Here is a 21998-nt window from a genome sequence, read left to right as displayed (position 1 = left end):
CTGAACGGACCCCCAGCAAACCCTGCCCTGCTCAGACGACAGCTCCCGGGTGCGAACAGCAGTGCCCCGGCACCGAACTCCAGCACTCCTTGTACATACATCACGTATTGGACACTCGGCTCTTTCTAAGCCAGCCTGCTTCGGTTTTAGGGGGAAAAGCATTACAGAAAAACCACATGACACCCAAGCAAAGAACCGACACACCTGCTAACAAGCTTGCCAGAGATCACTCCCATGGGCTCTGGCAGGAGCAGTCCTTCAGTCCCCACCCACGGGGTTTCCTTGTGGTTTCAAGTTCATCACAGCTTCAGCTCAGAACAAGCTCCCAGTCGTATGGGGCCTCAGTAGGCCCCGTCCTTCCAACTCTCCCCTAAGGATGGGGCCTCCCGGGGACCTGGGGTCTGGTCTGTGGGCTGCATCAGGAAGAATCCCCAAGGCACTTTAAAAACCAGGCTGTTTATCCAAAAATCCTTTCTTTGTCAGCTGGTCCCTGGAGAATCGCGTCTGAACCAGGATATGTGGAACTCTCCGGGCGGAGTGTTTCTCCAGGGGTGTCGCAACCTGCGTGAATTTGCCTAATCAGGCCCTGCTGTTCTCCTGTCGACCTTTCTAGAGAAATATATACAATCCCCCAACAACACGTAGACCACTGTATTGTAAATACCTTGGACCCCAAAGGTAGTAAACCTCGTTCCATCAGGTTTAACTTAGTTCAGTAAAGTTTATCTTAGTCCATCAGGTGTGTCCAAGATATTGCAGGACATTGTCGGTCTGTCACAGTGCCATCTCGGGGTCCAGGGGATTGGGTCCTGGCATAGGACCCAGGAAACTCTGGATCTGCCATTGACCTGGGATGTGAGCTTGGGAAAGTCACTTCACATCTTTGTTCTCCGTCCTAGCCACTCATTTCACCTGGGCCACCGCACAGCTGTTCAGTCACTAGGAATGGAGACCAGTTCAGAGCAGGGACCTCAGGCCGACAGGGTCTGTAACCAGTTAAACTTCTCAGCCATCCATCTCTAAGTTGTTATATTACAATAATAACACATGTAAGTGTAAGGAAAACTTAAGTCCATTCAAATAAATTCCTAGAGACTTCAATGGACTTGGGTTCATGCTCTGAAAGCGTCTAATGGTTTTGAAGCCCATCCATTATCCAACTTATAGGTCCCCAACTGGAATGGGACCGTGGTGTCTCGGGCCTGATTCAAAGCCCACTGAAATAAATGGGAATCTTTTTATTGACTAAAATATACTTTGGATCAGGCCCTTTTTGGGACAATCAAGAAAATCTCTGCTCTCGTAAGTGGAAAAGGTGCTCTGATATTCAGGCCTGGCTACTGTGGGTTCCCCATCTTCTCGAGAGGAATGGTTAGTTTTTATTTTATCTTTAGATGGAAGAAATGTGACTCTGGTACTTAGAAAGTTGTATTTTAGGAATCTGGGCCGGAAAGGGAAGATGTACATTGCTTCTTCTGAGGATGTGGATTTAATGAATTTGGCAGCTATTGTATGTGGCTGGGAGCCTCCCAGCCATATCTCTCCTGCTTGTATTTTTTTTGCTTTAATGAGAGTTTCTCTAATTGACTTGGTGATTTCTGTTTAATTAGCACATTTTGGAGGAGTGATCAAAAATAATAAAATAAGGTAATCGGACAAGCATACTGCAGTAAAAGAATAGCTCTGTTGTGGAGGTAATTGAAGTGGACAGTCTTTCAGCTAGTTTGCGGCTGCTCACAGTTGGATATCCTCAGCCCAGTTCTGCCTTGTGCCCCAGACTTTCCAAGCACTCCCATAGACACAGCTCTTACAGTCATTGCAATTAGCTCTAATGAGCTGTAAGCTAGCACAAATGATAACTAAGCCTGAAGCGAGCTAGTTTTTCCACTAACTATATTTACAAGAGCTTTAGGGCCTGATCCAAAGCCCCCAGAAGTCACTGGAGTCTGTGCACTGACTTCAGAGAGCTCGGGATCAGGTCCGCAGTAACTGTCAGTTACATTAGGAGGGAAATGCGTGTGTTTTTTAGAAGGCAGGGAAGAGTGCAATCTGTTATGGTGGTCTGTGCCATGTCACATCTGTAACTTACTGGCTAGCACAGACTCTGTGATGGAAAATGCACTGCTGAATGTGAATCTCACTCCCCCGTAAGCCTGGGTGAGCACCACAGCTCGCTGTAACACCGACTCGGAGCAGCTCTGCCTTAGGTTCGAAGCATGGATGCTGGTGAAATACCCAAGCAGCCTAAAACACAAGTGTAAACTTAGGGATGTGGGATTTGAAGCTGGGATCTACAGCATCAAAAGCACAAGGCCTTTGCTGCTTGAGCAAAAGAACTGAGGGCTGCAGCCACACAGGTGTGTTCTGAGAACACCTGCCTGGTCAGGCCCTGCAGGTGAGCTAGGTGGGGGGTGCCAAATTTGAGAAGCCATACAGGCGTGTGCATGCCCACCAACAGAACCGCAGGTGCCTACCAGACTTCGCCGGCAGAAACTCAGGCACCGAGGGAACTTTGGCACCTACAATGCCAGGTGGCAGCTGAGCAGGGGTTTTGAAGGTCTCATTGGTGCCTAAATATTGGACTTAAGTGGCAGTTGGATTAATGTTGCAGTTAAGCACCTAAGTCCCTTTGTGGATGTAGCCTTAAGGCCCAGATCAGAGAATCAGAGAATCAGAGAAATGTAGAACTGGAAGGGACCTCGATATGTCATCTAATCTTGTCACTCCGGGGTGTGAAATCCACACCCCTGAGCGACACACTTAAACCAGCCTAACCCCCAGTGCAGACAGTGCTAGAGAGAATCCTCCCGTCAACCTGACTAACACCTCTCGGGGAGGTGGAGAAGCCCCCCTGTCGGTTTAGGTAGTGTCTTCACTGAAGTGCTACAGCAGTGCGGCTATGCCACTGTAGTGGGTTATGTGTAGACATTCCCTAAGTATTATCTACACTAGCCCGCACAGGTGTTTGTCTAGCCTGCCCTTTAAATCTTCCTGTGATGGAGATTTCACAACCTCCCTAGGTAATTTGTTTCAGTGCTTAACTACCCTGACAGTTAGGAAGCTTTTCCTAATGTCCAACCTAAACTGCCCTTGCTGCAATTTAAGCCCATTGCATCTTATCCTACCCCCAGTTGTTAAGGAGAACAATTTATCACCCTCCTCTTTATAACAAACTTTTACGTACTTGAAGACTATTATCATTCCCCCCGCCATCTCTCTTCTCTTCTCCAGACTACACAAACCCAACTTTTTCAGTCTTTCCTTGTAGATCATGTTTTCTAGACCTTTCTTCATTTTTGTTGCTCTCCTCTGGACTTTCTCCAATTTGTCCACATCTTTCCTGAAGTGTGACACTCAGAACTGGACACAATACTCCAACTGAGGCCTTATCAGCACAGAGTAGAGTGGAAGAATTACTTCTTGTGTCCTGTTTACAACACTCCTGCTAATACATCCCAGAATGATGTTCGATTTTTTTGCAACAGTGTTACACCGTTGATTCATAGTTAGCTTGTGATCCACTTTGACCTCCAGATCCCTTTCCACAGTACTCCTTCCTAGGCAGTCATTTCCCATTTTGTATTTGTGCAACTGGTTAGTCTTTCTTAAGTGTAGTACTTTGCATTTGTCCTCACTGAATTTCATCCTATTTAATTCAGACAATTTCTCCAGTTTTCAGCTTCATTTTGAATTTTAACCCTATCCTCCAAAGCACTTGCAACCCTTCCCAGCTTGGTGTTATTTGCAAATGTTATAAAGTGTGTTCTCTATGCCATTATCTAGATCATTGATGAAGATATGGAATGAACTGGACCCAAGGCAGATCCCAGCAGGACCCTAGTAAACATGCCCTTTCAATCTGATTGTGAACCATTGATAACTACTCTCTGAGTATGTTTTTTTTAGCCAGTTGTGCACCTACCTTATTGAAGGTTCATCTAGGTCTAGGCTGTATTTCCCTAGTTTGTTTATGAGAAGGCCATGTGAGACAATATCAAAAGCCTTAATAAAGTCGAGCTATAGTGCATCTACAGCTTCCCCCCATCCACAAGGCTTGTTAGCGTGTCAAAGAAGGATATTAGGTTGATTTGACATGATTTGTCCATGTTGATTGTTACTTATTACCTTATTTTCTTCTAGGTGCTGAAAAATTAATTGTTTGATTTGCTCCATTATCTTTCTGGGCACCAAAGTTAAGATGACTGGTCTATAATTCCCTGGGTTGTCCTTAGATAGGTACTATATTTGCCCTTTTCCAGTCCTCTGGGATCTCTCCTGTCCTCCACGAGTTCTCAAAGATAATCCCTCATGGCTCAGGGATCTGTTCAGCCAGTTCCTTAAATATTCCAGAAGGTATTTCATCTGGCCCTGCTGACTCGTCTAAGTCATGCTCTTTTCCTAGTTCAGCTTCAAATCCTACCCCATTTACACTGATGTTCACTATCTTAGTCATCTGATCACTGCTAACCTTTTTGTGAAAATTGAAACAAAAAAGGCATTTAACACTTCAGCCATTGCTGCGTTTTCCTGCAAAAGCTTGTGCACGTACTTACCTTTATGCACTGGGAGCAGCCCTGTTGATTTAATAGCACTGGACCACACTATCACCCAGCTGGATTGCAACCAGTTTCTCTTGTGATTACAAATAATTGTTAGCAACATCCAGAGTGTGAAATAGACACCTATCTCTTCCCTTTATACATCTAAATAAATAAATACCATTCTTTGGGTTCTTTTTTTCTTTTCCAGGTTAGGTGTGATGGCTGGATGTTCATTTGTTTGTCCTGTTTTCTGCTAGGAGTTAATTAGGAGATCTACTCAGGACTGCTGTGACAGCTGTCTTATTACTGCACTTTCCAGCAGTTTGATTAATCTGTGACACTCCAGATGTAAAAGTCCTGTGTATCAACACATGGTTTGCTCTTAAAGTCCATTTAAATCATGACTGCTCTTCTGTTTTTAATCAAACGTCTTAAGAAAGAAATCTATTAGCAGGAATTAGCAGGGATGTCTAGTGGGCATGCTGAAGATAAGGGGGGAAATAACTCACTGATGCAGAATTAGAACTCCCACTAGATTTTTATCAAGACCAATTTAATATGTCTCCAGCTAACATTTAATATGAGACAGATGTGTTTTTGCATCATGGGAATGAACTTTAAGTGGACCCCTCTGCAATGCTTGCAGAGTGGTGTTTGGAGTGAAGCCTTTTTGCCATGTATTTAAGTATCACCCATGTTTCATCTTCTATAATAGCTGAAATTCAATTGCCCTCCCATTGTCTACAGCGGGAGCAGACCGAGGCCAATGCTGAGCACTCTGAAAATTCCACACTTGCTTTTCCGTGTCTGCTTGTCTGCCTGTCTTCAAGAGCGAGTTGTCTGCTTTAAGGAACAAAGCCAGGAGCTGTGGAAAAGGTACTAGGCTGCAAAGAGGGAGGGAGTTTTGCTGTCACAAAAAGACTAGAACTGAGCTTTCCCTGTTGCTGTTTGTGGCTAGTTCACGGCGTAGTGCGCAGCTCATCTCCAGCCAGTTACAGGCTGTGATCTCCAACACTGAACGCTACGGAAGCAGTAACAACATGGCCAAGAATTGCCCGCTTGGTAGGACATTTGAAAGAATTTTATCGTAGAACTAGCGGACACAGGATTGTTAACGATCTCTCTGTGGCTGCCAACCCTGCATGTTTTACACACTCTCACTCACATGCACCCTTGCACACACACGGCTGTCCTATAACCTTTTACCTTAACCAGAAGGTACAGGCCACAGCCTGGGCTAAGTCACGGCTGTCATATGCTGTTTCACCAGTGAAAGTTGCCCTGGAGACAGCTTACTCCTTGCACAGGGAGTGTGGTTCGGGAACAGCAGCATGGCCGATCCCTGGATCCTACCACAGCTCTTTGGAGCTGCTGACAGTGTCACACATTAGAGCAGCCAGAAGGTTGCTCTAACTTAGAGTCAAAGAATCCTAGAAAAGTAGGGCTGGAAGGGACCATGCACGGCACCTAGTCCATCCCTTGGTGCAGGGGCAGGGCTGAGTGTACCTGAACCATCCCGGACAGGTTTGTCAGATACTTGTACTGGATGGTGTGGGTGGAAACCAGAGTTGTGTCCAAATGGTCCTGGATTCACTTAAAATCCCCTTGGCACAGCCGTCCGCAGCTGCCCTTAGCACTGGTCAGCTGGCCCTACTACACTAGCATTTATTAACACAGCAGCGCTGTGCTTTTGAGCGTTAACATTAGTAATAAGCTCTTTGATGGGCTGCTACTTAGTTGCAGTATTTTATTATTATTATTATGATCGCTCAGTTCTGGGTCCCCCAAGTGCAGCGCAGAGAAGTCGTGATGATAAAACCCAGAGAACAATGGCTTTGGGACAGTAAGTTAACCTCCCCCTCTCCCTTACTCTAGGCACTTCCTCCGCTGACGGGGCTCACCCACCGCTGCTGGTGGGCTGGGCGCTTTGCAGGTGCTTAGAACGGTCCCAAGATCCGGGGAGATGGTGGCCAGATGTACAAGTGACAAATTTCCCCCACCTGTGCATCTCAAGGGCCTGTGCAGTAAAGAATCCTTGCCCCGGGAATTCCCTCCTCCCGCCCCTCGGCCGGTGTGACAGCGTTTGGGTGCGTTGGCTTTCAGGGCATGGCTCAGCTACTGTCCCTGGAGTTAGGAGACTGGGTTGAGGTCAGAGGTGGGTGTGAGCTGGTTGGCAATGGAAGAATTTCCTCTTCCCTGCCACTGGTGTGAGCGAGCTGGGGATGGTCTGTGCTACAAGAGTGCACGAGGAATCGTATTGCGTGTGCGTCACTGTTTTAATCAAATTGCCTGGGCCGGGCCCTGAGTGTGGGCTCGGCCATCACATATCAGAAATAAACCAACTGGAATGGAACAGCTGATAGATACGATAAACGAAGAGCACTGATAGGAGAGTGAAGAAATGCTTCCAAGAGGGACAACGAAATGAGCATGCATCCGACACAGTGGGGATTCACCCACGAAAGCTTAGGCTTCAATACGTCTGTTAGTCTATAAGGTGCCACAGGACTCTTTGCCACTCTCAGTGAAACCGTAGTAGCATTGTGACCTAAAAGTCCCATCCAAGATCTGAGTCCATGGCGCTCGATGCTGTACGGGCACATAGCAAGAGACAGTCCCTGCCCCAAAGATCTTACATGCTAAACAGACAGAGGGTGGGAGAAAAGGAACCTTCGTAACATCCCTCTTTTACAGATGGGGAAACTGAGGCATGGAGCAGTGACGTGATTTGCCCAAGGTCACACAGCAAGTCAGTGGCAGAGCAGGGAGAAGAACAAGGTAACCTGAGTCTCAGGCTAGTAGCTCTCCACTAGGCCTCATCACCTCTCAAAGCTTCCCGCAGGCAGCCGCTCAAAGCTTTGCAGGGCCTGCGGGGCCCAGAGTTCTCGATGGTTTGCCAGTCTGCAGCGTGGGTGCCCCTCGGCTCACGTCACCGAACTGTGGTGGCTCTTACACTGTGGACTTGTTGGTAAGGCAGAGATCCCCGTGTGGCCCAGCTCCCTCTCCCAGGGTGCTGGTCCGGCTCCCCCATGGAGAACGCGGGAAGCTCTGTGTTTCCCACTCACCGAGGAGTTTCAGAAGAGGGCTCGAAGGCAATGGCAGCTGATTTCAGAATGGGGCTGAAGTGCGGGTGCCCTAAAGATCCAAAAAGCACGGACGGTGAGGGGCGGGTGGGTCTCATGGCAGGGAGCTGAGATGCAAGAGCAGGGACCCAGACAGCATGGTGTCCTCCGGGAAGCAGAATTACAGGTCAGCGATTCTCCCCTCTCCTCTGACACTGTTTTCTGCAGCAAGGATCATTATATGGTTTCAGCAAGATGCTCTAGGGTTCAGATCATGGTCTGGGGGTGATGGGCCATGGCCAGTCATGACAGTCAGCCGTCCATCATCTGGTACCTAGCAGCCACCAAGGCATGGCTTTGTTAGACCATAGTGCACATCCTTTCCTGTCTCTGGCTTAATCTCAAACTTCTCCATGGCAGTTCTGTTTGCAGCAATGGTGCAGAAAAGAGCCACGGCTCATGCCTGGCGTTACCTTTAGACTCCATATGGATCCGGGCTTTGCCTTCTCTGCTGAGAATGGTGGCTATGTAGCTGGCTGTCTCTTCGCAAGGACTTTGGCTAGTTCCACCGGCTCATTTCGCACGGGCCAACAAGGAGCTGTCAGTGGGTACTAACCTGGTTCTGATCTAGACTGTCTTGGAGGTGAAAGCTTCCTTGTCCTGTTACTAATCCCCTAAATCATCCCGTCCAATATCTATCTATTCTTTTATCCAGCCTCCCTGATTCATGCATAAGGTAATTTCCAGGCCAGTGAAGATATTTCCAAAGTTATAATTTTTTATATTTGTGGGAGAGCAAGTGGTATTTAACTGAGACTGAAAACAAGGAATCAAGAGGTTTAAAAATAAGAGCAGCTGGAAGTCAGTGCTTGATGTTACCAGGCTATTTGCAAGCCAAAGAAGGTAGGAACTAGAATCAAAGGTGCTGATTTAAATTCCCATTGAAAGTCAGCCAGCCACATCATGGCCAACAGGTGCCCTGGCAGCGTAGTCAGACTGTCAACCTGACCGCACGGGCTAGTCCCAAATGGAGCCAGGGGTCCGGCTAACAGACCGACTGGCCCCGGCTGTGGTGGCGGTCCGGACGAGGAAAGTCCTGGTTCGCAAGCCGGCCGCCGCAGTTCTTCCCGCAATGCCTTTTCGCCCAGCGCCTGACTAGGCTCCGGAGCGCATTGCCGGAGACGTCCCCCGGCCTGCGCGCCCCCAGACGTCCCCCGGCCTGGAGTTGATGTGGATAACAAGGAGCCTGGTCCCAAGCTGGGGAGGAGCCAGTGCGCCGAGGAGAGGCTCAGAGAGGCACCTCCCGCTGGCCCCAGGGACTGGCATGGGAAGGCGACAGAGAATCACACCAGCCCCTGCTCCTCCAAAGGGCAGCGAGGGAAACCTCTCTCTGAGCCGGGGGGCAGGACAGAGACGGGCCGGGGGCGGGGGGTGGCCAGAGCCGCGCTGCAGCCCCAGGGAGCCTGGGGTCCCAGCCAAGGCAGGGTCCCTTCCTCTGGTGGGGATCGAAGGCTCTGTCCCCCAGGCCGGGGTTAAGCCGATGCCAGGGACGTGTCCCGGGGCTGATCGGAGCTGGGGGCTGCGAGGCAGGTGTGAGCGGGCCAGGGCCGGGGGCCGGGGGCCGGGGTGGGAGGAGTGTGGCCAGAGCGCTCTGGAACCTGGCTCCCATGGGACCTGGGGCTGCGCGCGGGGCCTGGGCCCCGCAGACACGGGAGCTGCCCGGGGGCCCCCCCTTTGCGCGCGGGGCGCGGGGAGGGGGGGGGAATCAGAGCGAGGAGCGATGTTTGATGTTCTGCTCTTTACGGGATTAATAATCTTTTGGCGTCGGAGAATCGCCTGGAAATCTTCTCTGGAAAATAATGAGCAGAGAAACATTTACTGATTAGTTTAATCCCGGATCATCCTCTCTGATGAGCATATATCAAGATATCCTTTACCTGATTTATTGTCAAAAGGCTCAGTCGGGAACCCTTGATTTCTGCTCTGCATAGAGGGCGTGGGTGCGCATAATCCAATGGGTGTGCAAAGCGCACGGCTGTTAGGTGTGCGAATCGTGCAGGTATTAGGTGTGTACAGTGCATGGGTGTTAGGTGTGCAAAGCGCGCGGGTGTTAGGTGTGCAAGGTGCCCAGGTATTGGGGTGCACAGTGCACGGGTGCAAGACATGCAGGTGCTAGGTGTGCAAGGCATGCCGGTAATAGGTGTGCACCGTGCCTAGCGGGGCAGGTCTCTAGAGTCACAGAGCCAGGGAACGTGCGTGCAGCGTTGCTTTTCCTCGCTCCCAGTGCCGTGTGGCCAGGAGGCAGGACCCCTGTGTATGTGTATGTGTGTATGTGTGTGTGTGTGTGTGGGGGGGGTTAATCGCCGCTCTCCAGAGGGCCGGAGATTTAAACTCTATTTCTACTCCTCCATCTAGCGGCTTTCTCTCGGGCTGGAGCTTTTATGGTTCATAAACTGATTAGGAGCAATTATCTACGTGTTATCCCCCAACTTTCCAAATGACTTGGCCATATGCATATTTAAGGCTTCATCATCCCCAGCAGCCGCTCAGCCTCCCCGTAAACTGCTGAAATTAAACTGATTCGGGTGCGACGTCAAAAATTAGGGTTTTATCCACTAATATCTGGTGGGACAGGAAATTTGCTGTGGGCGGAGGCCGGATTACTGCTTCTAATTACTCCGGCAGATTTGCTCCCTGGCTCGCAGTGAAAGTCTCTTCGTCCAGCAAAACTGCAGCAAAACTGGGAAAGTGAACGTGAGGAATGTAAGTCCCCTGGGTTCTGACCTATATGTGATCTATTGGTGTGGCTCTTGGCTGGAGCCGCGATCGATCCGAATTAAAGCGTGACAGCCCTGCTGTACTCGGGGTGGGCGCCACTCCGGACTGGGACACGGGTTAGAAATGCCCCGAACAGCCGGAGATGACTGACGTGCGAAACGCAGCTCAGAACAAACACGTTTGGGGCAAATTCTGTGTTCGTGGAAGCCTTTCACTGAGGTTTCCTTTAATGGGAATAATGGTGTATGGGCATCTCCCTACCCACCTGGTATCTACCAACCCACCTCCCTGATTTGTCTGGCCAGGGTTTTATAAAGTCGCCCATGACCATGGTCCCCGACTGTTTAAACACAAGAAACAATTGTACTGCATTTAATTTCTGCCTGATTGAGGTGGGGATGGGGCTGTATGTGTGGGAAAGCTGATAATAAAATTGTAGACGGCTCTATTTGTTGGTCAGAAGCCCGTGTGAGGAAACCCCTTCCTGTCCTTTCTTCACACCTGTCTAACTTGGTGTCTAAAAGAAATGTCGGGATTGCTTTCGGTCCAAGGAGAAAACCTCCTAATCGTCCAAAGCAAACCCAGAAAGCCCCAGCAATTCAAATTACAATTATCCCAAATGAAAGTTATTGTTTTGCTAATCCCAGGAACAGCTTGCAACGGGAGATTTGGGTCTTTCTTTAATAATGTAAAGTTAATACGTAGTCCCCTTGTAATTATCTTTAACAGAAGACCCTTGTTTAATCTGCATGTTTAGCAGAAAGGGACCAAATCAAAAAGAGATCTGCTTTAAAGCACTTGCTGTAAGCTGTTTGGAAATGGTTTGCATAAACAGCTGAAGCAAGGAATTGCAATCCAGGTGCAGGATCTGGACTCAGACGAACAAATGACTGAATCCCCCTTTCAGAACGTGGCTAGGGCTAGACACGAGAATTCCCAGTTCCTCTAGGGCGAGCAGCCGCCTCACAGGGTTTAGCAGGGCCAGGTTCAATGCTGCGGAACCATAAAGTTGCACTGGGGTCGGGGGGCGAATTGGGCTCGTGTATGGCCGCTGTACGCGCTTTCTTTCTTGTACCCAGCCACGAAGCTGCAGAAGGAGCCACCGTTTCTCCTGCAGTGCCCCAGAGACCCTGCCAGCGCCAAGGGCAGGACGCGAGCCCATCTCCGCCTCCCTGAGCGGCAACTTGCTCCTGGGAAGGGCCCGCGGCGCAGCGAGTGCCCGAGCTCAGTTTTCCACGGGAAAGGACGGAACTAAACTTTCCTTGCTAAACCGATTCCCCCCCTCCCCCCGCTTCCCAGAATCCCCCAGGCGGTGGCGCTTCAGCAGGGGGTGTGAAACTCACGGGCTCTGGATCCGCCTTGTCCGACGGGGCCCGGAAAGCGAGGCGGGCCGGAGCGAGCTTTGCAGGTCTGTCTCGCTCGCCAGGTAGCTGGTGGCTGTCGGACACAGACGGCACCGGGCGGGGCGAGGCGCTAGAGCGCAGCCTGGGCAGCCCCCGGGGGGCACCAAGTCCCCGGCCAGGGCGGGGCGCTCCGCAAGCCGAACTGGCCAGTGCCCTGCGCGCCCCGGGCGCACGGGCCAGGCTGCGCTGCGCGGAGCGAGCCCACGGGGCAGCGGCTGGGCGCCGTGAAACGTGTCCGCTGGAGCAGCAGCGCCGGCGGGGGAGCGGGGTGGGCTTGCGGGGGCCTCGGTGGCAATTAATCCCCTGGGATTGGGAGCCAGGCCCGCCCCCTCCCCGGCCCCCCTGCGGCGGCGGGGCCCTGCCCGGAGCTGATTGGAGCCGGGCAGCGGGATAAAAGGCTCCGGGGAGGCTCTGCCCCCGTCCATCCCGGGGAGGCAGCGGCCAGCATGACAGGCCGGGAGGAGCCCGCCGAGGGCAGAGCCAAGGGGAAGGCGCTGGTGCCCAGCGCTGCCAGCGAGAAGGCGGCCCGACTGGGCGCCCCGGCCCTGCGCTCCAAGGGCTTCGCCATCACCGACCTGCTGGGGCTGGAGGCCGAGCTGCAGCCGCCGGCCGCCCCAGTGGCCGGCGCGGGATGCGAGGGCGCCGGGGCCGGACTTGGGGGGGTGTCTCTGAGCGGCGGCTCCCTGCCCCTGGGCTTGGGCTTCCTCTGCGGCTTCGCGGCGCCGCCCCCGGCCGGAGCCCCCTGCCTGCTGCCGGCGCACGTCCCCTTCCTGCAGCCCCGGCCGGAGCTGCACCGGCACCCCGGGCCGCCCGCCGGCGGGCGCCAGGACAGCGTCTCGGGTAAGGGCCCTGCCCTGCCCCGCTGCCCCCGGGGCGCGCCCTGCCCAGGATCCCGCTCCCCAGCCGGGCCCTGCCCTGCCCCGGGCTCTCCCCCTTCCCCAGCCGGGCCCTGCCCAGGATCCCGCTCCCCAGCCGGGCCCTGCCCTGCCCCGGGCTCTCCCCCTTCCCCAGCCGGGCCCTGCCCAGGATCCCGTTCCCCAGCCGGGCCCTGCCCTGCCCCGGGCTCTCCCCCTTCCCCAGCCGGGCCCTGCCCAGGATCCCGCTCCCCAGCCGGGCCCTGCCCTGCCCCGGGCTCTCCCCCTTCCCCAGCCGGGCCCTGCCCAGGATCCCGCTCCCCAGCCGGGCCCTGCCCTGCCCCGGGCTCTCCCCCTTCCCCAGCCGGGCCCTGCCCAGGATCCCCCTCCCCAGCCGGGCCCTGCCCTGCCCCGGGCTCTCCCCCTTCCCCAGCCGGGTCCTGCCCAGGATCCCGCTCCCCAGCCGGGCCCTGCCCTGCCCCGGGCTCTCCCCCTTCCCCAGCCGGGCCCTGCCCCGGGCGCCCCCCAGCCAGCCCCAGCGCCGGACCCCGGACCGGCCAGAGCCGCCGCGGGCCGAGCTCCGCAGCCCCGACGCACCCGAGGTAACCCGGCCCGGCGCTGTCCGCCCTCGTGGTGCTGAACCGCCCGGCCTGGGCCCGCCGCCCGCTGGGCGAGACGCGCCCCGCTCCCCGGGGCTGTGCGCGGGGTGGGAGGAGCGAGCTCAGCCTGGCCGCGGCCCCGGGTCCCAGCCCGCTTCGCAGCGCGTCACCCCGGCTGCTCCCCTCTGAGCCTCGGGCCCGCCTCCCCTCCCCACGGCCTCGCTGAATGTCCTTTCCCTCCCGCTGCGCACAGACGAGGACAGCCTGTCCGGGGACAAGGGCGAGCTGAAGACATCGACTTCCCAGCTCAAGAGGAAGAAGCGCCGGCATAGGTACCCGCTCAGCTAGGGGCAGCGGGCTGGGCCTTGGGGGAGCCCTGGCCCTGCTCTTCACAGCAGGGATCCCCTGGGACCATGGCATTGCCTGGGCTTGCCTGTCCTCCAGCACCGCGGGCCTGGTACTGGTTCAGGGCTCGACCATGTCTACACTACGGCTTATGGCAACGTGACTGATGTGGCCGCAGGGCTGGGACTGAAGCCGTGTTTATTCTAACTACTGTTAGTAATGGGCAGCCAAAGGGCTTTTCACAAGAATTAGCAGGGCTGAGAGACAGGAGCAAAGCTGCCCTGCCTAGGAATAAAACTCTCCTGCGGCTCAGTGGCAAATCCTGTGTAAACAGGACCAGACTCAGACCTGATTGCAGGCCAGAGTCACTGTAGACCTCGCCCTGGGGGAGTGCCCGGGGGCCCCTGCAGGAGCTACTGGGGCTCCCCGGGCGGCCAGTAACTGTTTGTTCCTTCCCCAGGACGGTGTTTACTGCTCGCCAGCTGGAGGAGTTGGAAAAGGCTTTCAATGACGCTCATTACCCAGATGTGTACGCCCGGGAAATGCTGGCTATGAAAACAGAGCTGCCGGAGGACAGGATCCAGGTAGGGTGTCAGGCCCAGCGCCGGGCTGTCTCCGCGGTCCCTGCCCACCCCGAGAGCGAACGCCACAAGGCGAATACACTCCGCGCCGAGCACCCACAGCTCTCTGCCCCCCCTGCCCTGGACACCGGGTGGGCTCTGTGCCGGAGCCCGCTGCTTCGGACCCTAGTTCCACAGCGACTGGGCCAAATCTTCCCGCCTGTCCTCAAGTGGCCCGGTTACTTCAACGACCAACATGGCTAGAGTGGGGCCCTGAGTTTTTGCTACTGATGCCCTTAAGAGCAGGACAGTTGGACAGGAGCCAGGACTCGTTACAAGGAGCCCTTTTCGATGGCCACCCTTTGGGGCTGCAGACACAAGCCTGGGGGGGGGACTCACTGCCTGAGAGCCCTTGTCTGTGTACAATGGCTGAGGGGAGGCCGCCTTTTCCGGGGGGCGTAAAAGATTTCCCGTGCGCCCAGCACAGAGGAGATGGCCCTGCAGGCAGCTGCTTCTGGGGGGGTTCGTGTCCACTGACTCCCTCTGGACAGCTGCTGGGGAAACATCTGAGTAGGGATCCCCAGCACAGGCCCAGAACTAAAGATCCCGTCCAGTCAGGATAAACCTCATGTAATGCTCTCTCTCTCTCTCTCTCTCTCTCTCAATCCCCCCCCCCCCCAACACACTCTCCGACACACACATTCACACATATGCACACCTGGACCCCGCCCCCCGCCCCGAACACCTTCTGGATATAATCACACCTGCCCGTGTACAAACCCCAACCCACACACATCCCCCCCCCGGATCTCCCCCCCCCCCCCCCCGATCTCCCCCGCGCCCCCAGGTCTGGTTTCAGAACCGAAGAGCCAAGTGGAGGAAGCGTGAGAAGTGCTGGGGCAGGAGCAGTGTCATGGCCGAGTACGGTCTCTATGGGGCCATGGTGAGGCACTCCATCCCTCTCCCCGAGTCCATCATCAACTCAGCCAAAAGTGGGCTGGTGGGCTCCTGCGCTCCTTGGCTGCTTGGTAAGACAGCACCAGGGTGGGGTACGCCCTGCTAAGCAATGCTGAGGGAACAGCCAGGTAGCTAGGGAGAGCCTGACACGCTTTATATTGAAAACTGTTACAAATCTCAGCCTTTCCCTTCCTTACAAACATGCCAGTCTTTTTTTTGGGTGGGGGGGATTTCAAGTAAACCAGAAATCCTTAGGTGGTAATTTTCAGAGTCTGTGTTAAAGCGTTTTGAAAAGGATGTGTTAACGAACGGATTAGAGTGGGTGACCCTTTTATGGCTATACAGTAATAATATACTGTTATTATTAGTTGCTATGATTTTAGCCCGGAGTCAGGGAAATACTTGTGCACATATTTAATTTAAAGTTAACTTAAGTGTAACTTAAACTTAAGCACATGCTTAAGTGAATGTTTGAATAGGTGCTTAATTTATCATGTTGTTGTCCTGCTGTAGAGCCACAGGTAAGGAACAGAGCCCTATCTCACTGCAGACTTACATGCCAATAATAGACCCTAGACCCCAGAGAACTTGCAATCTAGGATTTAGACAATAGGCAACTGAGGCACCCAAACTCATTGCGGTCAGATGGAATCTTTCTGCTGACTTCACTGGGCTTTGGATCTGTCCCTAAGGGAAGACATAGACAAATGAGGGGAGAAGAGGAGGACAAGGTAACAGCTGAGCCGGGTGTGTTTGAATTAGTTAGTAGGCACAATGCTCTCAGTTGGATTTAAGCAATGTGTTATATTTACTTACTCTTCTTCATTCTTGAAGGGATGCATAAAAAATCCATGGATGTTACAAGAAAGCCAGAGAGCGAGGAGAAGATGACAGGCAGCTGGCGATTGGAAGGTTCTGAGGAGGAATTAAAAATGAAGCCAGCAGATCACCAGAGAAGCTCTGGTGACAAACTCAGCTCTATGGACAATTCAGAAGATACAGCGATTGACCTCTCTAGCACAGCAAAGCAAGAGAACAGGAGCGCTTTGAGGCAATGTCTCAAAGGAGACCTCCAGACAGATGGGAAGGACAATGACCACTAAACTCAGGGAGCAGGGGAGGGGCGGGGTGTTAGGAAAATGAGCCCCCTTAACACTTTGGAAAGATAGGACTATTTATTCATTATTTTTTCAAACAATTAATACACGATTTTACATGAATATGAGACATTTTAAAACTGGATCCAGCCAAGATTCCCTCCCCCACAACTTTAAAGCTGTTTGTTTGTAATAAACAGGGCTGAGGGGAAGGTTTTAAAATGTTGGTGTGAAAACGTCACTGGTTTTTGGGCAGCTCTAGTGATAAATCAGGAAAACCTCCCTTTCATTCTGTAACACAAGCAACTGAAAGACACTTCTGCCAGCTAAACAGGACCATGAATAAGAGTGGAGTTATTCCTTCTGGACCCTGTTTGGTGAAAAGACGGTGCAGGACTTAACAGAACCCTTATTTCCAAAGTTACATTCCAACGTTTACTGTGATGTACTGGGTGAGCACCAACGTGGCAATTCTCGGTGTTTAAAATATGCAACTGTTTGGCCTCAAGAAGAAGCAGAAGGTATTCTTAAAAACTGTGGATCAGTTTTTCAGCTCTTGTAAGTTGACATAGTGCCATTGACTTCAAGAGAGCCAGGCCAGTTTACACCAGCTGAGGAGCTGTGTATCAGTCAATACAGCCTTATAAATGAATTACACTGTGTATTTTACTTAGAACTTGTATTGTGCGTGCGGGGGGATATGGGAGGGGATATTTTATGCAATAATTTTCTACGCTTTTGAATGTTATTTGATATACTATGCATAAAAGAACTCACACCTTTATGAAAATCAAGCCATAGCACCCCTAAGAAATTTTATGCTATTTTGTGAATTGTCATAGGAGACTATTTTGTAATTCTTAAATGTCCATAAAACAGTGTTAATGTCAGATCTGTTTCTTGGTCTTTTTATATTTTTGTCCAAAAGCACTTTAGTTATCTGAATTTTCTGAATGTTGCTCTTCCTTTTCTGTCATTTATTTATTATGCATTATTAAATAAAAGTTTTGGGTATCTTTGCTTTTCCATCTGTATTCTTCATAGTAGCTTTGCTTGGATACGTCTTCAGAAAGCGTTATGGCTCTGATCCTACCTAGAATAGTGTACATGTCTGGTTTGTGAGCAGTTTTACTGAAATCCATGGCACTATTCTAGGGCATAAAGTTAAACACATGCCTAGGTCTTTGAGAGGTTGGGGCCTAAATAGACTCGGCAGGGTGCATCCAGGTTAATTAATGTCAAGTCATTTTGAAGATGAAAATCATTGTAGATGGGGCTTTCAGAAGTGCCTTAGGAGAAATGCACCCAACTCCCATGGAAAGTCACAGGGAGATAAGGGCCTACTTTATAAGGGATAGGTATTGATTAAGTTATCCTGCTGTTAATTATTTTGTACAGAAACTCCACTGAACTTGTAGGGGATTTTGTGAGCATATCAAGGGCAAGTAGAGGGCCAATAACTTGCTGTGGTATTGATGTAATGGCCTCATTTAGGCCTGCACCCATTCTTGGTGTTTTCAGGGGAGCAGCTTTGGGCCCTTTGTCTGAGTGCCTCTGTAGATAGAACATGAGAAACAAATGGTAATGTACAAAGCCAAATGTATTTCAAATCCCCCCATGCCCCCCAATAATAGTGCCATAGCAATGGATGCACTGCCCTGTCTCCTTGGCACAGGAATGCTCTCATCTCATACTTCTTTAGGTTGAAAACAGACCTAGACCCATTTCATAGTTCTAACCGCCAGAGTATCCAGGATAGCAGTCATAAAATACTAAGGGGTCAGAATGGCGTCATTACTCAAAACTCCCCTTTAATTAGGGGAGGGCCAAAGGCCCTCAACTGATGGTGAAATGTGCTCTTCTGAAATATGGGAGGAAGCCAGATATTAAAACCATGTCACTCAAATTGACTTTTGTCTGGAATTTGTACCCTTTGTACATACTCCACTTAGCACACTCCTGCTTGTGCATAAGGCAGAATTGGCCCACATGTATGTTGTAACAGCAGTATTGAAACATTTCCAGTTTTATCTGCTGGCCAAAATGTAACACAAAATGATCAAAAGGCTTTATTAAAATCTGGGTAATTCCCGTCTGGAAACAGTCCCAATACAGATCAGTATATAAATGGCCCTGTAATTATGGTTCACCTGTCCCTGGCTATAGGAGCAATGGGAAACCGGCAGCAACAACTCTCCAGGGTTTCTAGACTAATTGTTTTTGAACGCTGTCCCGATGGCCAGGCCAACCTGGGAGGAGGGAGAAAAGGCAACAGGGGTCGGGGGAGTAGTGGCAGATATGGACTTTGTACAAGAAGACTGTACAGCTGAAAAAGTGACCCCCCCATGATGGGGGAAGAGGTCATTCCGTCCACGAGCGGAGCCTTGGCACATTCAGTGTCTAATCCTGATTCGGCAGCATTTGCCAACGGTTGATCGGGGCTGTGCAGTGCTGGCACGGGTATTTCCCCATATTTATGTCCCCGCGTTTGGAACAGATGAGGATGGTGGATCTTGGTTACTGACACATATAGCAACAGTGGGGCTATTAGTGATGGCATGGGCAAGAGTGTCTTCACTGAGCGAGCTCAGAGATTGTCCTCAATGACTTGAAATGGAGGGGAGGGGACATGCGGGCTGCATCTGGCTCACTGACAATCCTGCAGGAGAACAGCCTGTCTGAGCCTGAGCTGTACACCGGCTGAGAAACTGCCCATGGGTGTCTGGTCATAGAGGGGCTCTCTTCCTATAGACCGCAGGTATTTCATACTGTAAGGCAGTGAGGAGCTGCCAATACTTCACCAAGGGGCTTCTGCCTTAGCCACAGTACACAGCATGTCTCAGGGACGTGGGTACTCTCAGGGTAAGATTCCCTTCGGAGTGGGGACCAGGCAGAAAGGCCTCCATATGCCACTTAAGGCTCACGTTGGGGCAAGTCTGTACAGCAGCAGGGAGAGGTCCCTGTACAATGCCTCCATGCCACAGAGAGGGCCTCTGGGCTGGCCCCTGATAGACAGAAAGCAATGATGAAGGCAGGCTGTTTTAGCAGACTAGATGTGACTAGTGTGACCAGACAGCAAGTGTGAAAAATCGGGACATGTTTTTTCCCCAGGAGGGCCGGTATAGTTGCTTAAATAAGACAAAGCCCCTAATATTGGGACATCTGGTCACCTGAATGTGAACACAAATCATAACCATCCAGTCACAGCAACCAGGAGTATTTGTCTGACTCTTAGGAACAAGGGTCTGATCCAGATCCTAGATAAGTGACTTCAGTGGGGTAGGATCAGGTCCTAACTCATTGATGACAGGGATGAACCAGCAAAGGGCTAGAGAGTCTATTTAGATTATAAACTCTTCGGGCCAGGAACGGTCTCTTACTAAATATCTTTGTACAGCCCTTAGCCCAGTAAGCCCCCCAAATCAGCTAGGACTTATAGATGCTACTGTAACCAATGATGCTGATGTTATAATAAGACTAAACTCTTTGGGGGCAAGGACAGTGCTTGTACAGTACTGAATACAATAGGGCCTAGAGGTGCTACTGTCCCATAATAATTTGATTTTTCACCCCTGATTTAGTGAATGACATTCTTGGTACAAGAAGAGTATAACACTATTCCAGAGACAGCCACCTCCACCCTGGGTGGTCCAGAATGGAAACATGTAAAATGTGGTAAATAATTCTGTGACGGGATCCCCGGGGAGCAGCCTGGGACCGTGAGACCACTGTCTCATATAGCAACAGCGGGGCTGTTTCAAGTGATTATAAGGGACAGGCAAAAAGTCAGAGTGGTTTCCAAAAGAAAATAAAATATAAGCACGCAGTCTAAACTCTTAACCCTATTGGACTGGGCAACATCTAGATCATAGAATTGTAGGACTGGAAGGGACTTTGAGAGGTCATCTAGTCCAGTCCCCTGCACTCAAGGCAGGACTAAGTATTATCTAGACCATCCCTGACAGGTGTTTGTCCAACCTGCTCTTTATCTCCAATGATGGAGATTCCACAACCTCCCTGGGCAATTTATTCCAGTGCTAAACCACCCTGACAGTTAGGAAGTTTTTCCTAATGTCCAACCTAAACCTCCCTTGCTGCAATTTAAGCCCATTGCTTCTTGTCCTATCCTCAGAGGTTAAGGAAAACAATGTTTCTCCCTCCTCCTTGTAACAACCTTTTATGTACTTGAAAACTGGTATGTCCCCTCTCAGTCTTCTCTTTTCCAGACTAAACAAACCAAATTTTTTCAATATTTCTTCGTAGATCATGATTTCTATACCGTTAATCATTTTTGTTGCTCTTCTCTGGATTTTCTCCAATTTGTCCACATCTTTCCTGAAATGTAGCACCCAGAACTGGACACAATACTCCAGTTGAGACCTAATTAGCGCAGAGTAGAATGGAAGAATTACTTCTCCTGTCTTGCTTACAACACTCCTGCTAATACATCCCTTCTTCTTCAACTCCCTCAGGGAACAGATGGCCAGGATCCCCTGGGGGACTAACATGAAGGGGAAGGGAGTCCAGGAGAGCTGGCTGTATTTCAATGAATCCCTGTTGAGGTTACAGGGACAAACCATCCCGATGAGTCGAAAGAATAGTAAATATGGCAGGCGACCAGCTTGGCTTAATGGTGAAATCCTAGCGGATCTTAAACATAAAAAAGAAGCTTACAAGAAGTGGAAGGTTGGACATATGACCAGGGAAGAGTATAAAAATATTGCTCGGGCATGTAGGAAAGATATCAGGAGGGCCAAATCGCACCTGGAGCTGCAGCTAGCAAGAGATGTCAAGAGTAACAAGAAGGGTTTCTTCAGGTATGTTGGCAACAAGAAGAAAGCCAAGGAAAGCGTGGGCCCCTTACTGAATGAGGGAGGCAACCTAGTGACAGAGGATGTGGAAAAAGCTAATGTACTCAATGCTTTTTTTGCCTCTGTTTTCACTAACAAGGTCAGCTCCCAGACTGCTGCGCTGGGCATCACAAAATGGGGAAGAGATGGCCAGCCCTCTGTGGAGATAGAGGTGGTTAGGGACTATTTAGAAAAGCTGGATGTGCACAAGTCCATGGGGCCGGACGAGTTGCATCCGAGAGTGCTGAAGGAATTGGCGGATGTGATTGCAGAGCCCTTGGCCATTATCTTTGAAAACTCGTGGCGAACGGGGGAAGTCCCGGATGACTGGAAAAAGGCTAATGTAGTGCCAATCTTTAAAAAAGGGAAGGAGGATGATCCTGGGAACTACAGGCCAGTCAGCCTCACCTCAGTCCCTGGAAAAATCATGGAGCAGGTCCTCAAAGAATCAATCCTGAAGCACTTACATGAGAGGAAAGTGATCAGGAACAGTCAGCATGGATTCACCAAGGGAAGGTCATGCCTGACTAATCTAATTGCCTTCTATGATGAGATTACTGGTTCTGTGGATGAAGGGAAAGCAGTGGATGTATTGTTTCTTGACTTTAGCAAAGCTTTTGACACGGTCTCCCACAGTATTCTTGTCAGCAAGTTAAGGAAGTATGGGCTGGATGAATGCACTATAAGGTGGGTAGAAAGCTGGCTAGATTGTGTGGCTCAACGGGTAGTGATCAATGGCTCCATGTCTAGTTGGCAGCCGGTGTCAAGTGGAGTGCCCCAGGGGTCGGTCCTGGGGCCGGTTTTGTTCAATATCTTCATAAATGATCTGGAGGATGGTGTGGATTGCACTCTCAGCAAATTTGCGGATGATACTAAACTGGGAGGAGTGGTAGATACGCTGGAGGGGAGGGATAGGATACAGAAGGACCTAGACAAATTGGAGGATTGGGCC

General features: G+C 51.2%; 1 protein-coding gene across 1 annotated transcript; it reads left to right on the top strand.

Annotated features, from left to right (window-relative positions):
- The first annotated feature begins 12230 nt into the window (after positions 1-12230).
- Positions 12231-20599, top strand: VSX1 (visual system homeobox 1). The gene is made up of 5 exons (XM_037893521.2): positions 12231-12630; positions 13491-13569; positions 14043-14166; positions 14990-15170; positions 15934-20599. Exons 1-5 carry the CDS (start codon positions 12231-12233, stop codon positions 16200-16202), a joined length of 1053 nt encoding a protein of 350 aa, XP_037749449.1. The 3' UTR covers positions 16203-20599.
- The last annotated feature ends 1399 nt before the right edge of the window (positions 20600-21998 follow it).

The sequence above is a fragment of the Chelonia mydas genome, chromosome 3, assembly GCF_015237465.2.
Source record: "Chelonia mydas isolate rCheMyd1 chromosome 3, rCheMyd1.pri.v2, whole genome shotgun sequence".
Taxonomy (NCBI): domain Eukaryota; kingdom Metazoa; phylum Chordata; order Testudines; family Cheloniidae; genus Chelonia; species Chelonia mydas.
Note: the sequence above shows the minus strand (reverse complement) of the source record. Positions and strands in the feature narration are given on the sequence as shown.

Coding starts and splice junctions, on each gene's coding strand:
- VSX1 (XM_037893521.2), top strand. CDS start 12,231: ATGACAGGCCGGGAGGAGCCCGCCGAGGGCAGAGCCAAGGGGAAGGCG. Junction 12,631..13,490: donor GGACAGCGTCTCGGGTAAGG/GCCCTGCCCTGC, acceptor CGCTGCGCACAG/ACGAGGACAGCCTGTCCGGG. Junction 14,167..14,989: donor TGCCGGAGGACAGGATCCAG/GTAGGGTGTCAG, acceptor CCGCGCCCCCAG/GTCTGGTTTCAGAACCGAAG.